Raw genomic sequence first — 13,926 nt, 5'->3', positions numbered from 1 at the left:
GTTGAATAGCTGTAGCCATGTCTCTCTTTTGATCGGCCAATCCTTGATTGGTGATTTGCAGTTTGATGTCAGTTCGGACTAAGGCCTGATTCACTGCAGAAAGCTCCTCTTCAAGTTGAGCTTTCCTCTCCAGTAGTTGAGTTTGAAAGTGAGAGGCAGAGGAGTGTTGTTCCTTAAGCTTCGACACTTCAGTATGCACTTGAGAAACAAAACTTTGGTCTCTAACTAATTTCTCATCCGCAGCCTTAGCAGCATGACAGATGCTGATGTAGAAGTCGATAGTAGCTGCTGCCTGGGATAGGTGACTTAAGACATTCGTACTAGACTGCTCAGCAAGTTTGTAGCACTGAAGAAACCCATTTTTAATTATAGGCCTTTGTAGAGCCTCGAAGGGAATCCTCGAAAAGGAAATTAACAGGTCTAGGCGGGTGTCTAAGTCTATCAAAGGTACAAAAGGCTTGCTGCTGGAGGAAGAAAAGCTCTCAAAAATTTCCAGCAAAGAGTCAGCCAAAACTAATGGCTCAGCTTCCTCATCGAATGTTGGAGAAGTAGAGGGGATGTCAAAGAGACTAGCTAATCTTACTTCGAAGACATCAACCTCATCATTAGACATAAAGGGTGCAGAGAGAGTTGCCGTGAAAGACACAGAAGACTGCATAGGGATAGGAGAAATGGGTGAAGCATCTTTAGCAGTCTCCATAGTCCTAGCCACCAATGAATCAAGTGAAGGAGGGCTAGAGCTAGGTAAAGGTGATAAATCACGAGTTGAGGAGCTGCCAGCACCCTCAATAGGGGAATCAACTACCATCAGAGATGAGGTAGCAGTTGGAATTTCTTTGGAAGGAGGAAGAGGAGCAAGGCTCGATAGAGAAGTAAATTGAGGAAAGTCAAGGGTCAAGTGGGAAAGATGTGGAGTCAAACCAAGAGAAAGAAGTGCAGGAATGCTTGGCCTCAGGAAAAGTGCAGGAAGTGTAGACCTTGGAAGTGGAAGTATGGTCTGAATAGCCCTTACATCCTGCATCTGATCAACTTCAAGTGAAACTGAGAGAGGTCTCATTGGAAAGATGAACTCAGAAGTTGCTGCTGCAAGAGGAAGAAATGTAAAACAATGTTAAACTTCAATACCAAAGACAAGACTGACAAAGAAAAAACAGCAGAAGTATAAAAAAAATTACCTGCTCCAGAAGTGTCGGCAATGATGAGAGAACTACGAAGGGAGTAATGTCTGACAGTTTGTTGCCTTCTTGCAGTTTCCCTTTGTACTGCATCAGCAGCAGCAGCTTCATCTCTCAGAAATTGTTGCTGCCGTTTCTTCTCAGCTCTCTCGAAGACAATCATGGCCTTAAAATGTTCTTGTTCTACTACCTTAACGGCTGCTTCATGGATGGTATCTTCAACCAAGATAGTAGCAGAAGCAATCACTTTCTTTTTCTTTTCCATTGCTTTGGCAATTGTCTCGGAATTAGAGTCTTCGACCATATCAGAAAGAGAGACAGTCACATTTCTTTTCCGTTTTCTCTGTATTGGCAGGGTCTGCTCATTCTCAATTTCCTTCTCAACTTCTTCAATCTGAGATATGGATTCCGAAGAAATGAGCTCATCTCCCATCTCTCTGACAGTTGTCTCATCCCTAACCAAGTCAGAGGAAGAGATGATCACTCTCTTCTTTCTTTTCAAGGGTGACTCTTCCTCTTAATCTGCTTCTTCTTTTTCTTCTCCTTAAATATCGGATGTTTCATTCTCAAGCTCAAGGAGCCTCATTTTCTTTTGTTGTTGGCCACCTCCACAAAAGAAGAACTAAAGATAAGGCTAAATGCATTATAAAAAGACAAAAGAAGAAGAGACAAGGGTATATACCTTTCTTCGAGGCAGCCCGAGTAACTCTAGGAGGAATTGAAGCAGCAGGAGTAGATTGGGTTGTAGCGTGTGCTGCAACTGAAACAGTGGAAGAAGTGACAATTCCAGCTCCTTTGGGCTTGGTCACATCTAACACCATTAGTAGGTTTTGAGGTGAAATGTCCAAGTAGATTTCCATGTTGGTCACCCACCAGTTTTGGTATCTCTTCAATAGGTTACCTTGAGGAATGAAAGGGGTATACTCGAAATTGACCAAGTCGTCTATAAATTTAAAAGTTGCCTTTTCTAGCTTGGACTTCCGAACTTTCAGATCCCTTTTGGTAAGACTGAGATTTGTGTTGCTGCAGAGAGGTATTGGGACCCCTTGTGTAAGGCCAAATTGTCTAGCAAATTGAGCAGGACAGTAAGGTTCAGCAATGCATTTGTAGGCTTTCGGGTTCAAAGTCCCGATAAATAACTCTCTGGGAATCAGAATGGAGGCCCATATATCTTTGTGAATAGGTGAAGTACAAGACTTGTCACTTAGGAAATTCCTCAACCAAGATGGACCAATGGTGGGTTCGAAGGGACGGAAACGGTAAGTAGGAAGGGAAGCTGGAAGTTGGTGGAAGAAAGAGAAGTAAAAAATAAAGGTAGAGGGATAAAGTGAAGCATTGGCCAGCCTTATACCATGAGTAAGAGGGTTTGGCTCAGAAAATTTAAGGCATTTGGATTGTAACTCAGTAAAATAGGGAAAAAGCCAAAATTGAAGAATCCAGAATGGCCCCCCTTGATTAGCATCTAAGGGTTTCTCACAGAAAAGGGAGCAGACTCTATATACGTGACCTAGAACGTGTGGGGCTAAGGCCACCTTTTTCTATAAAATAAAGGCTTTGGCAAGAGGGGCAAATTCAGGCATGATTCTCTGAGAGGAGGTGCAGAAGAGGAATTTGCAAAGCCAATACAATAGGAAAGAAAAGAATTCCCTAGCAGTCACAGGGCCCTCTCTTTTATTCTCAGCCCTAGCGAAATCACTATAAGATGAGTTAAGGGAGGGGAGAGAGAAATGGACTGCTAAATCAGGGTAATCCGGTCCAAATGGGATACCAATGGGGGATAATCCTAGTAGATGGCAAATATCAAGAACAGTAGGGGCCATCATCCCGCATCTAAATTGAAAGAAATTAAAGATAGGATTCCAAAAACACAAGGCAGTAAGAATAAGGAAAGGGTCTTCTGAGATAGTTACCCTGGATAATCTGAGAGCATCGAGAAGGCAGGGTTCTTGAAGATCTAGGGTCCTAGCAGCAACAACCCGGTCATACCATTCTTGCCACTCTGGTCTCACCGTGGGCCAGCATCGGTGGGGGCGATTTATCCTCCAGTTCCTCCAGTCAAGACCACCTTCGTAAAGGAGACATTGGTTTTCCAGATGAGGATATAGGGCTGGGAGCTCAATAAGGATTTCTTCGAATATGGGCCCAAGCACGTAGTCTTGCTGCACATGGCGACGAGGAACGAAGATGCGTCCATTAATAACCCTTTTCTCCCTAGCTTTGTACTTCTCACATTCTGCATCAATGATCCTCTTCAGGGTCACAGATGGGCTCGCACGCTCTATGACTGGTACTGAAGAAGAAGCCATTGACAGTATGCTTTTCTTGAAAGTGAAGCCGAGAAAGGAAGTAGAGAGAAGCCGAAGATCGGTAGAAAGAGGGGTTTGTGCGTTAAAAGAGCAAGTGATTTTAGAGCACGAAACAAAAGGGTTTTTAAAGCTTTTGTGTCTGAAAAATATATTGCGTAAGTTGTCAAGTACTAGAAGTACGAATACAAAGAGCTTCCTTCAATATTGATACTTTTGGAGGGAAAAACAAAGCCCAGATGTTAAGGTTGGCTTTGAAGTAAGATATTTGGCTTCGAAGCCAAGTTTTAGTGCCAAAAGCCAAAAAACAACGGCTTCAAAACAGAGAAGCCGGCTTCGAAGCACATTTCCATACCCAAAAATATAAGAATACTTGAGTGTTTGTTTTACTTCAAAGGGTTTAAAGACCTGTTTTTTAGGTTTTTTACAAAAGGTAATGTCCTTCGAGGCAAAACTTGAGATTCTTTAAGGATGGGATTTGGTGTTCGAAACATCAAAACCAATGGTTGGTTTATATAAAAGAAAAAAAAGAGGGAGGGTTGTCTGTTGAACTAAAATAGCATGAACTGTTGTTCGAAGCAAAAGATGGTCAATTTCAAACTAATTGATCATAATGACAATGATTAGATGTTGATTATGGTTGAAACAAACTTTAAGTATAAGATTGCTAGATCCGAAGCACTGTTTCTAATTGAAAATCAGCCAAAACTGTCAACTTTATTCCACAAATTGGAAAAGTTCATAATTGGTTCGTTTAGTGTTTCATTTAAAACAATTAAGTCCAGATTCGAAGGATGAGATTGTTCAGTTCAAAGCTCTGAATTGGCTTTTAAAAGACAAATGGAAGCAGGGTCAAACAATGCCAAATGAAAAAGAATTTTGTTTATATTAAAGCCAAAGCGATTACATCAGATGACCCTATCTCGGTATAAACTCAAGCTCATAAATATAAGGAATGGAATAAATAACAAGATTATGAAATTTAGTCCAACAATGGTCAATAAATTTTTGTTCTTTCCTTATTCTATCTTCTATGTCTTCTAGCATTGGCTGCATAAGTTGATGTGCTCTTACTTCGTAGTAGAGCTCTTCAGCCTTTATTTCGAAAGCCACCTCTCTCAATCCTTGTTCCAATTCGTCAATGTCTAAGTCATCCCAATACGCAGAATCTTTATTCTTGAAATCACCGAATTCTTTAATGAAATTCTCTGCTTCGTATTGAGCATGAATTCGAAGAGACGAAAGTTGGTCTAAAGATTGTGTAGTGACTATAGAATTTCGATGCCAGTAGAGAAGCAATGGAAGTTGGTCCAGAAACATATAAACTTCTGCCTGGGCAAGGGGATTAAGGACATGGCCCCTAGTCAGAATATCACAAGCCCATCGAAGGTTCTTGAGAGGGACTTCGTCCTCAAGAACATTGAAAGGCAAGTGAGAGAAAGCTGCAAGCAGAAATTGAGCTTGTTTCCGCTCAATTGGAGTAGGAGAAGGTAGAGGTTTATAAGGTGGAAAGACGTTATTCATGGATAGGGCAAGCCTCAGTCTCTCTGTCCAGCAAAGAGTTGGTAGAGGAGAAGGAGACGAAGAAGAAGGTGTGGACGCTTCTATTTTTTGAGATGACACGAGAGCAGAAGGAACAAAGGCATTAATATAATCAAGCCAGTCAGAAGAACAAATCTTCGCCTTCTGGGCTAAGAATGATGGGTTGTACCCTTGTGCTTCTTCTAGGCATCGGGCAGCGTGTATTATCTTTATAGGCATGGAGGATGTATACCATGCTTCAAGCAGATTCTCCTCCAGACTACGTCGATGGTCAATGGGCACGTAGGGATAGACCACTGAACTTCGAGCATAGGAAGGAAACTCTAAAGGGTCAGTGAACTCAACAAAATGATGGTTGATTCGCTTCTTCGAATCACAGGTCTCAGGTGTTGACCAGCTTGTCCAGTCAGAACCCTCAGAAGAGGAAGAAGTTGCAGCTTTATCCCATATAGAGACTTGTGAGGAAGAGTTTCTCAAGTCCATATTTGTAACTTTCTGAATCAAAGATTTGAGAGCAGTTTGTTCGAACTGTAAGGGTGAGTTAGAGGAGGAACTGCTTGTGTCTATACCTGCAACTTTCTGAATCGAAGGATTAAGAGCAATGTGTTCCTAATCCAAAGGTTGGTAATTTGCAAAGGCATCCATGACTTGAATATAGAAAAGTGGGTAAAGGTGGCTAATAAATGCGTGGACGTTCTTTCGAGGAGGAACAGCATCGACATATGACTCTTCGTGTGCTCGATCACTGGAGGAAAAAATTAATTCAGCCATGAAATGTATCAGTCTGTTCGAATGCTAAGATAGTGGAAGTGCTTAAAGGATTAAACGAGAGTTTAATACAGATGGTGAGTGACAGTCGCATTTCTGGGAAGATGCAAAACCCATGCACGTTCTAAGACGTGGGGAAAAGACCCTGATCCACTAATATCACCAAGTCTTTGGTATATTAGTACGGGGGGTAATGTTGGCTACATATTTTGTGCAAGCCAGTAACAATTCGACGCGTGGCAAAGTAAGGGTAATATGGGGAAACCAGTCAAGTCTCCGATCCTGATCATACACGTGGCAGTTAATATTGGTTGTTATAAGATCTGAGTAGCAGTGGATCAACAAAGAGATGCAAAGTGACATGGCTTCAACGGTTACTCACATTCAAATTCAAATATAGAAGGGAAGCCTAACTGCAAGTGAAAGCGTAGTGGAACTATTCATAAGGCAGCATGATCAACGATCACAGAGGAGTAGTTCGACGGTTTGAAGTGCAGTTCGATGGTTATCTTTGGGGAGTATAAATAGCAGGGAAGACCCCAGGAAAAGGGGGCTCAGATCTAAAAAACCAGTCTTACTTTACATATTTCATTCCAGTTTTTATATTTCTTGTTCTTTACATTTCTGTACTTTAAATTCCTGCACTACACTTCATTCATAGGAGTAGTTTCAAGTATATTGTCGCTGTAAATCTCTACGAGGCTGAGTTTGGATCATTGTAAGTTTTTCATACTAATGAAATGCTTAAATTGTTCTTTATTTAACTGTTCTTATGCTTAAATTCTCCTAAATCAAAGCTACCAGTAAAAGTTCTCTTCATTGAGGCTGAAAGAACTATAACACAATCGTCTGAATAATTGGTTGGCAATTAAAATTCTGTAAGGGCTGATTGATCCTTACTGGCACGCTCATAATTACAAAAATAACTTTCGAAAGCCAAAAAGCCAATAATTATGATTGGATTTAACATTAAAGTTCACTACATTTATATTGGGTGTTTAAAGAACAATAAGAGACATACATATATATGATTTGTGAAAGGTAGTGCCACGTGGTACCCTATTGACTAGGGATGCTCGCGGATCGAATTTGTACGGTTTGCGGTTCGATTTTGATCTGTCCGCACCTATGCGGTTTGGGAAAAAATAAATCACAACCGTCCGTAGTGCGGTTTGCGATTCGTGAGGATAGGGTTTGCAGATGTGCGGATGGTTGTGGGTGGTTTGCGGTTTAGATTTTTTCCTTTAAAAATTAATTTTTGAGTTTTTTTTTCCCATTTTGTAAATATTAATTTTGGGTCATTTTCTTCCAATTTTCTAAAATGTTTCAATTTTAATAATTAAAGAATTAAAACTTATAAAATTAAAAACACAACAAAATCAATTCCTAACACAAACAAATCATTTAAAATCCTAAAATCATTCAAAATTAATCTACTACACAACAATACAATTAAAGTAAAATCATTCACAATCCTAAGCTAAATCATCAATCTCATTCTCCAACTACTTTCTCAACATTCTCCATCTACTACTACCCAATAATACAAAATTAAAGTAAAATCATTAACTATATCTTCCACCTTCTTAACTATTACATTCATCCAAAGCAATAATAAAATGAAAATAAAATAAAATAAAATAGTTGTCAAACAAACTTCATTAACTATTACATTCATCCAAAATGCAATAAAAAAATAAAATAAAATTGTTGTCAAATAAAATAAAAACATTTGCAATACAATATCTCAAACTCCATCATCATGAATCACATTCAAGTTCCAAAAATTTCAATTCCAAGCATTTGGTTAATGAACCCTGCACAAAAACAAACTGAAAAATAAAAAAATTTAATCTTCAATCTACATAATTCCTTTGACAAAAAAAGTGTAAAAGAATAAAGTAATGAAAAGATAAATAAATGCCTACATATTGCATCTCAATATAGTAAGAAAATGTGTTGAGTATATGAAAAATTTACCGATGAGCAAATGGATTAGAGTTCAATTATAATATTAGCATCAACATTATAGGTTGAACTTAAAGATGAGCTTGACTCCAAAATACCTAATTAAGAGTCAATAAGAGAAAATCAATAAAACTTACATTAGAAAATGAACAATACAAATAAAAATGAGGATAAATAAATTCTCATATTACCCGAGTCATATTGCTCAAATTCCTTCACATCATCCATCGAAGAGAAATTGGAAGGTTGCTTCGAAGCCAATTTTGAGTGCACACAAGAGCTTCAACCATAGAAGGCGAGAGTAAACTACGAAATGGGTCAAGAATATGCCTCCTGTACTAAAAGCCGACTCCGACGCAATGGTAGAAATAGGCATGGCCAACACATCCCTTGCAAGTTGCGATATCACTCTATATTTGGTTGCATTCACCTTCCAATGATCCAAAATCTCAAATGTTTGACTCTTTGTAAAATGTTCAACCTTAGGCAAATATTGTTCCAATTCCGACTTAGATCCACTAGTGCATCGCCCCTCCAAATAAGAATTAAATTGGGAGTCAACCAAAGAATAAGGATCATCATCATCATCTTCCACCATATTCACAAATTCACTCATACTTGGAAGTTTCTCATTTGAAGGATAAAGTGTGACATAATGGCTATACAAATGACTCAAACAACCCTTTACCTTGTCTACCATATCTTCCACCTTCTTATTATCTCCAAGAAATAAATTTGAAAAGCAAAACTCCACGTACACCATTTTTTTGGTAGGATCAAGAACAACCGCAACATACAATAACAAATTGATCTTACTTCGATCCCCCCAATACTTGCTAAACTTTGGTTTCATAATTTTTGCCATTGTACTGAAAGTATCATCCTCCTCCAATAGTAATTGGTTAATTTTGCTTTCAAAAACAAACATTTCTTTGTAAAAAGCATTGGAAGTAACAAAGAGAGACCCCGAAAACTTCTTAGTTGCAAGATAAAATAGTTTTAGAAACCTCAAAAATAATCTACATTTTTTCCAATCCAACTCATTAGAACTTCTCCTTATGCCACCATCAACATCCTTGAAATAAGGTTCAAAATTGGAATCCACAAGCTTCAAGCGGTTAAAAGCCTTCTTATACTTTTCGGCCGCCTCCAACATAAATAGGTAGAGTTCCACCTAGTTGGTATATTTAGGCATACAAAAGCTTTTGAATCAAGTTTGAGTGTGACTGCACACTTCTTAAAAGCATCATGCCTATGAGGAGAAGACCTGACATATCTCACCGCAAGTCTAATGTTGGCAATAGAATTGTCCATTTCTTTCAAGCCATCACTCACAACGAGATTAAGAATATATACACAACAACGCATGTGAATAAACTCATGTTGCAAAATAGTCCCCTTCCAATCTTTGGTTATTGTTTTCAAATATTGAATGATAAGGTTATTAGAACTAGCATTATCAATTGTTAAGGTGAATATGCTATCAATGTTCCACTCAATCAAACACGACTCAATTTTTCTACCCAATGTTTCTCCTTTGTGATCTTCAACTTGTTGAAAATTTATGATTCATTTTTGAAATTTCCAATTATCATCAATAAAATGAGCAGTCAAACACATGTACCACAAATTCTGAATAGATGTCCAAGTGTCCATAGTAAAGCAAATTCTACGACCCTTCATGGCCTTCTTTAACTTATTTCTTTTATTCTTGAATATGTTAAGCACTTCTCTAGATATGGTATGACGAGAGGGGATTGGTGTGAATTTCGATTGCATGACATTACAAAATCTTCTAAACCCAACTCCCTCCATAAATCTAAATGGCAGCTCATCAATGACAACCATCTCCGCAAGAGACCTTTTACAAGCATCAAAATTAAAAGTTGTTGCTACAATCTCAACACACTCTTCATTTTGTTTCGGTTTAAATTGTTGGATAATCTTCACTGTATTAAGAATAAATTCTGTTTGTGTACTTAACAACAAACAGAACACAGAAAAAATAAAAAAATGAGAAAGACTGTTTGATTACAAAAATCAAAACAGTGTATAAAAATAAATAAATAACAAACAGATTTTTATTTTGTTACAAAAACAAAATCAAAATCTAGAACAGCAAAAATAATTAAATAGAAAAGTAATCAAGGCACTTATATTATTATTTTCTCGAACAAATTTTTGATCAAGTCCAGTGTTTAACACTGTGTCCTTAAGACAGATTCGTCATTTCTACGGTACTTTCAGATTGTGGACGTCTATCTCCTAGAATAAAATGATCAACAACGAATAATAGCAGCACTACAAATTATTCACACAACGAACACACTTTGTGTTTATACTCTTTCTCACAGAAAATTAAATGTAGCAAAATGCAGAGAACAATAGCAAATTTGAGGACGAAAATTGAGTGAAAAACCAAATGAGGGACTTGTCTATTTATAGGTGCAATAGTGGCTGTTCGGTTTGAATTAAACAGGTAGTAAACCTATTTGAACAGGTATAATATCTGTTCGGCACTGTTTGAACAGGTAAGGCACTGTTTGGGTTTGAATTTTGAACAAAAACTGAATCTGTTTGGTTTTATTTCACACAGATAAGAAGCTATTGGGTTTGAACTTGAACAAATATGAATTTGTTTGAAGAGAAAAAAAATTTGAATTTCTGGACCGATTTTATTTTCCAAAAAACAAAAATAAATTCAAATGTTTTTTGGTCCAAAAAGATAAGTATTAGGCTGGACAAGCCCAACCCAACCTCACACCACGCACCTGTGCCCAAGCCTAGCCCAGTCCAATCGGACGGACAGCGGCAGAGCGCAGGTGTGTGTTTATTTTGGGTCCAGTGGGTCTAGCTCACTTTACCCATAACCTCACCCTTCCATAAAATTTGGATATCCCTTGTGGCCCTCCTCAAGTTGCAAACCCATGCGTTATAAACCCACAAAAATTTTCCCACCAAACCAAAGTGGGACAAACCTTTAAGGAAACTTTACCAATATACTATTTCCATGGAGCTCACTTTGGCTTCGATTTCCTATTCAACCGATAATGGTTTTGAACAACCAAATATACTATGTGAATCACAACGCGGCATAGAACGCATTACCACTTAGACTCGCCAACTTTGGCACATGGGTCCCACCTAAAAATTAGACCAAAGTTGAGAAAAAGTATGATTTTTCCAAAACCATTTCCAACATAAGATTTAATGCTTGTTGACCATCTCTATCCTTATTTGGATATTCCTTACAATTGGGTGTATGACTTCTTAAATTGCAAGTCCCATGAAGTTTAGAGCCAGCCAAATACTCTTTCTTGTAATATTTGCATACGACTTTATGCTTCCCATCGGTCCCTATAACCTTATCAAAATGATCTCAAACTGTGGATGGTGTTCTCCCCTCTCCACCCTTACTCTTTTTCTTTGGGGGTCTAGGAGGCTTAGGTTCAGGTTCGGGTTCGGGTTTGGGTTCGGCTAAGGGGGGATTCATTTGAGAATTAGAAGATTCCAGAGGTAAAAGATTGATTGCGGAAGATTGAACACTATCGTCCATTTAAACTGGATAACAAAAATTACAAATTCGATTTCAATAACATAATTATAGATTTAATAACATAACGGATTCAATAACATAACAGATCTAATAAACAAAAATTGAATATGGGGAAAAAAGAGAACTTTGAATGGAATGTTATGGAGAAGAAAGAGAAGAGGTGACAGATATTCTATCATTAATTTAAACTACATCTTAAGTTACCACAATCAATAACATATTTCTTTCATTAAAATCAAAACTAAATCTTGAGGTAACAAGATCAAGTAATATATTAATGAATTTATCAACAAAACAAAAAGTAGTATATTAATGAACCACTGGAAATTTGGTAGTATATCAGATCATCAATTATATGATCTCACGAGAATATTTAATAATCTTATACAAATCTTCATGAATATTAGTATCAGAGTATTCAAATTCAAGATTTGGAATATAAGATGTCTGCTTCCAGCAGTTATAGCCAGAACCACATCATCCACTTTTTGTGTTTTCTCCTTAATTTCTTTTATCTCGACCACCAAGGCTGTATGATCCATAAGAACAAAAAGCAGATGTAACATAAACAAAAGATCATATGAAGATAAACCTTGTACATCTCAAAAATTATCTTCATTAAAATATAAATAGCCAAACCCTCATAAACTTGCATTAACGATTCCATCATCCATATTTAAGTAAGATGTAATTGTGGATAAAAAATGAGAACATCAATGAACCATAAAATAATAAACTTATGCTTCTGCAACTAATATATACATGACATTAAATATTTTTTTTTAAAAAATCAACCAAGTAGAAGCATAGTAAAAAAAAAAATCACAATTATACTGACGAATATCCAATCAATCCAATGTACTTATGTATGAAAATCACAATCTCAAGATTTATGTTTTTACAGACCTAACAACACTTCAGAACCTTTCTTTCTTCCTAGATCAAGAATTTACACAGTAGCCATTGATTCATTTGATGAATATCATTTCCAAAATTTCTTCCATGACTGCTCTTTCCCGCTCCCCCTCAAAAAAAAAAAAAAAAACCCCAAAGTTTAACCTTTTGTAACAAAATAAACAAATAAACTCAGAGACAGAGATGAACAAAAAAAAAAAAAAAAAACAAAGTCAGAGACAAAAATAAAGAGAAGGTCGAACAGAGACAGAGACAGAGACAGAGAGGCTCACTTGTGAGTTGCAGAGCAGAGTCGATCTTGCGAAGGTCAATCGATCTCTTCACCGGTCAACACAGAGAGAGAGAGAGAGAGAGAGAGAGATGAAAAAACGAGAGAGTGAGATTAGAAGAGAGGCTGCGCACAGAGAGACACAGATCTGAATGCCCACAAAAAAATCAGAAATTGGGGAGAGAGAGAGACACACACACACACACACACATACATACCTGAGAGTTGCCGGAGAAAGATTCGATCTTGCGAGGTCGATCGGTCGATCTTGCGATGAGAGAAATTTGATCTCTCGCTAGGTTGATCGGTCCAGATGAAAAACGAGAGAGTGAGAGACTGAAACACGAGAGAGAGTGAAAGATGCGCTGTGTTTTGAGTTTGAAAGATGAAATTGAGTTTGAAAGATGAAATTAGGGTTTTTGTTTTGTTTTGATATAGATGAAGATGAACTGTCCAGATTATTCATCAAAAAAAAAAGAACGGTCCAGATTTGAAATATTAAAAAAAAAAAAATTTAATGTGGGAGGTTGGACGGGTGTTGTTCAAACCTGCAACCCGCCCGTAACTCGAAAATCAGCTAAAATTCAAACCGCACCCGATCTTAATGTATTTGCGAAACCGTCCATGTGTGTGCAGGTTGGACCAGATAGGATAGTTTGAGTGGGTCGAATAACCCTATGCCCAGTCTTACTATTGACATACAAAAATTTCTCCCAAATATGACAAATGTATGGGTAAGCATAAATTATCCAATAAGTCACGAAGATCACGTGTTTATGTTATAATTTATCCACCATCTCTTTATTATTAGAATAATATATTCATTTAATTTCTTACTATTAATTGTACACACATCCAACATAAAATTTCTAAAAGATAGATAATTTTCCGTTGGTTAGATTTAGGGATTGTTTGGGATGACCTAAATAAGTGTACTTTTTATCTTTTTACGAAAAGATGTGCAGAAAAATAGAGAGATAATATGATAAAAAAAAGATAAAAAGAAAAAAAATGTATACTTATTTTGAGTTGCCAAACTTGACCTTACCAAACTTGCCACATGAATTATCCATGCCATGCTATACACTCGTCCCACTCCAAAATCATCACATTGTCTGATTTCAGAAAATTAAATCTATTTTTTTATAAAATTGATTTTTTTAATTTTCAAATTTTTATTTTTTAAATATATCTAATCTAAATATGTTTAAAAAATATAATATTTGTGATTTTTTAAAAAAAATTTACCAAATACAAAAAAAAAAAAAAATTCAATATATTTTTGTAGTTTGTTATATTCAATATTTTTTAAAATATGTTTGTACAAATTTTTACTTTTTAAGTATAATAAAATAAAGTGAATCTAAAAATAAAAAAAATAATTAAAATATTTTTAAAAATTCATTAAAAATATAAAAATACAAATTAAAA

General features: G+C 36.6%; 1 protein-coding gene across 4 annotated transcripts; it reads right to left on the bottom strand.

Annotated features, from left to right (window-relative positions):
- Nucleotides 1–7,339: 7,339 nt before the first annotated feature.
- Nucleotides 7,340–12,749, bottom strand: LOC114256395 (zinc finger BED domain-containing protein RICESLEEPER 1-like). 4 transcript variants are annotated; one of them, XM_082884015.1, is made up of 6 exons: nt 12,714–12,749; nt 12,500–12,545; nt 12,219–12,337; nt 7,948–11,841; nt 7,769–7,854; nt 7,340–7,620 (listed from the first exon to the last, which is right to left on the bottom strand). In XM_082884015.1, the coding sequence occupies exon 4, from the start codon at nt 8,910–8,912 to the stop codon at nt 7,977–7,979; it is 936 nt and encodes a 311-aa protein (XP_082740141.1). In that variant the 5' UTR covers nt 8,913–11,841; nt 12,219–12,337; nt 12,500–12,545; nt 12,714–12,749; the 3' UTR covers nt 7,340–7,620; nt 7,769–7,854; nt 7,948–7,976. The 4 variants fall into 4 exon arrangements, with proteins under 4 accessions (XP_082740141.1, XP_082740139.1, XP_082740140.1 ...); XM_082884013.1 differs by having other exon boundaries at nt 7,948–12,337; XM_082884014.1 differs by lacking the exon at nt 12,714–12,749 and having other exon boundaries at nt 12,500–12,699.
- Between the last annotated feature and the right edge of the window lie 1,177 nt (nt 12,750–13,926).

Source organism: Camellia sinensis, chromosome 8 (assembly GCF_055761805.1).
Source record: "Camellia sinensis isolate YWXY chromosome 8, ASM5576180v1, whole genome shotgun sequence".
In the NCBI taxonomy this organism is placed as follows: domain Eukaryota; kingdom Viridiplantae; phylum Streptophyta; class Magnoliopsida; order Ericales; family Theaceae; genus Camellia; species Camellia sinensis.
The sequence above is the reverse complement of the archived record's forward strand: the minus strand, read 5'-3'. Positions and strand labels throughout refer to the sequence as shown.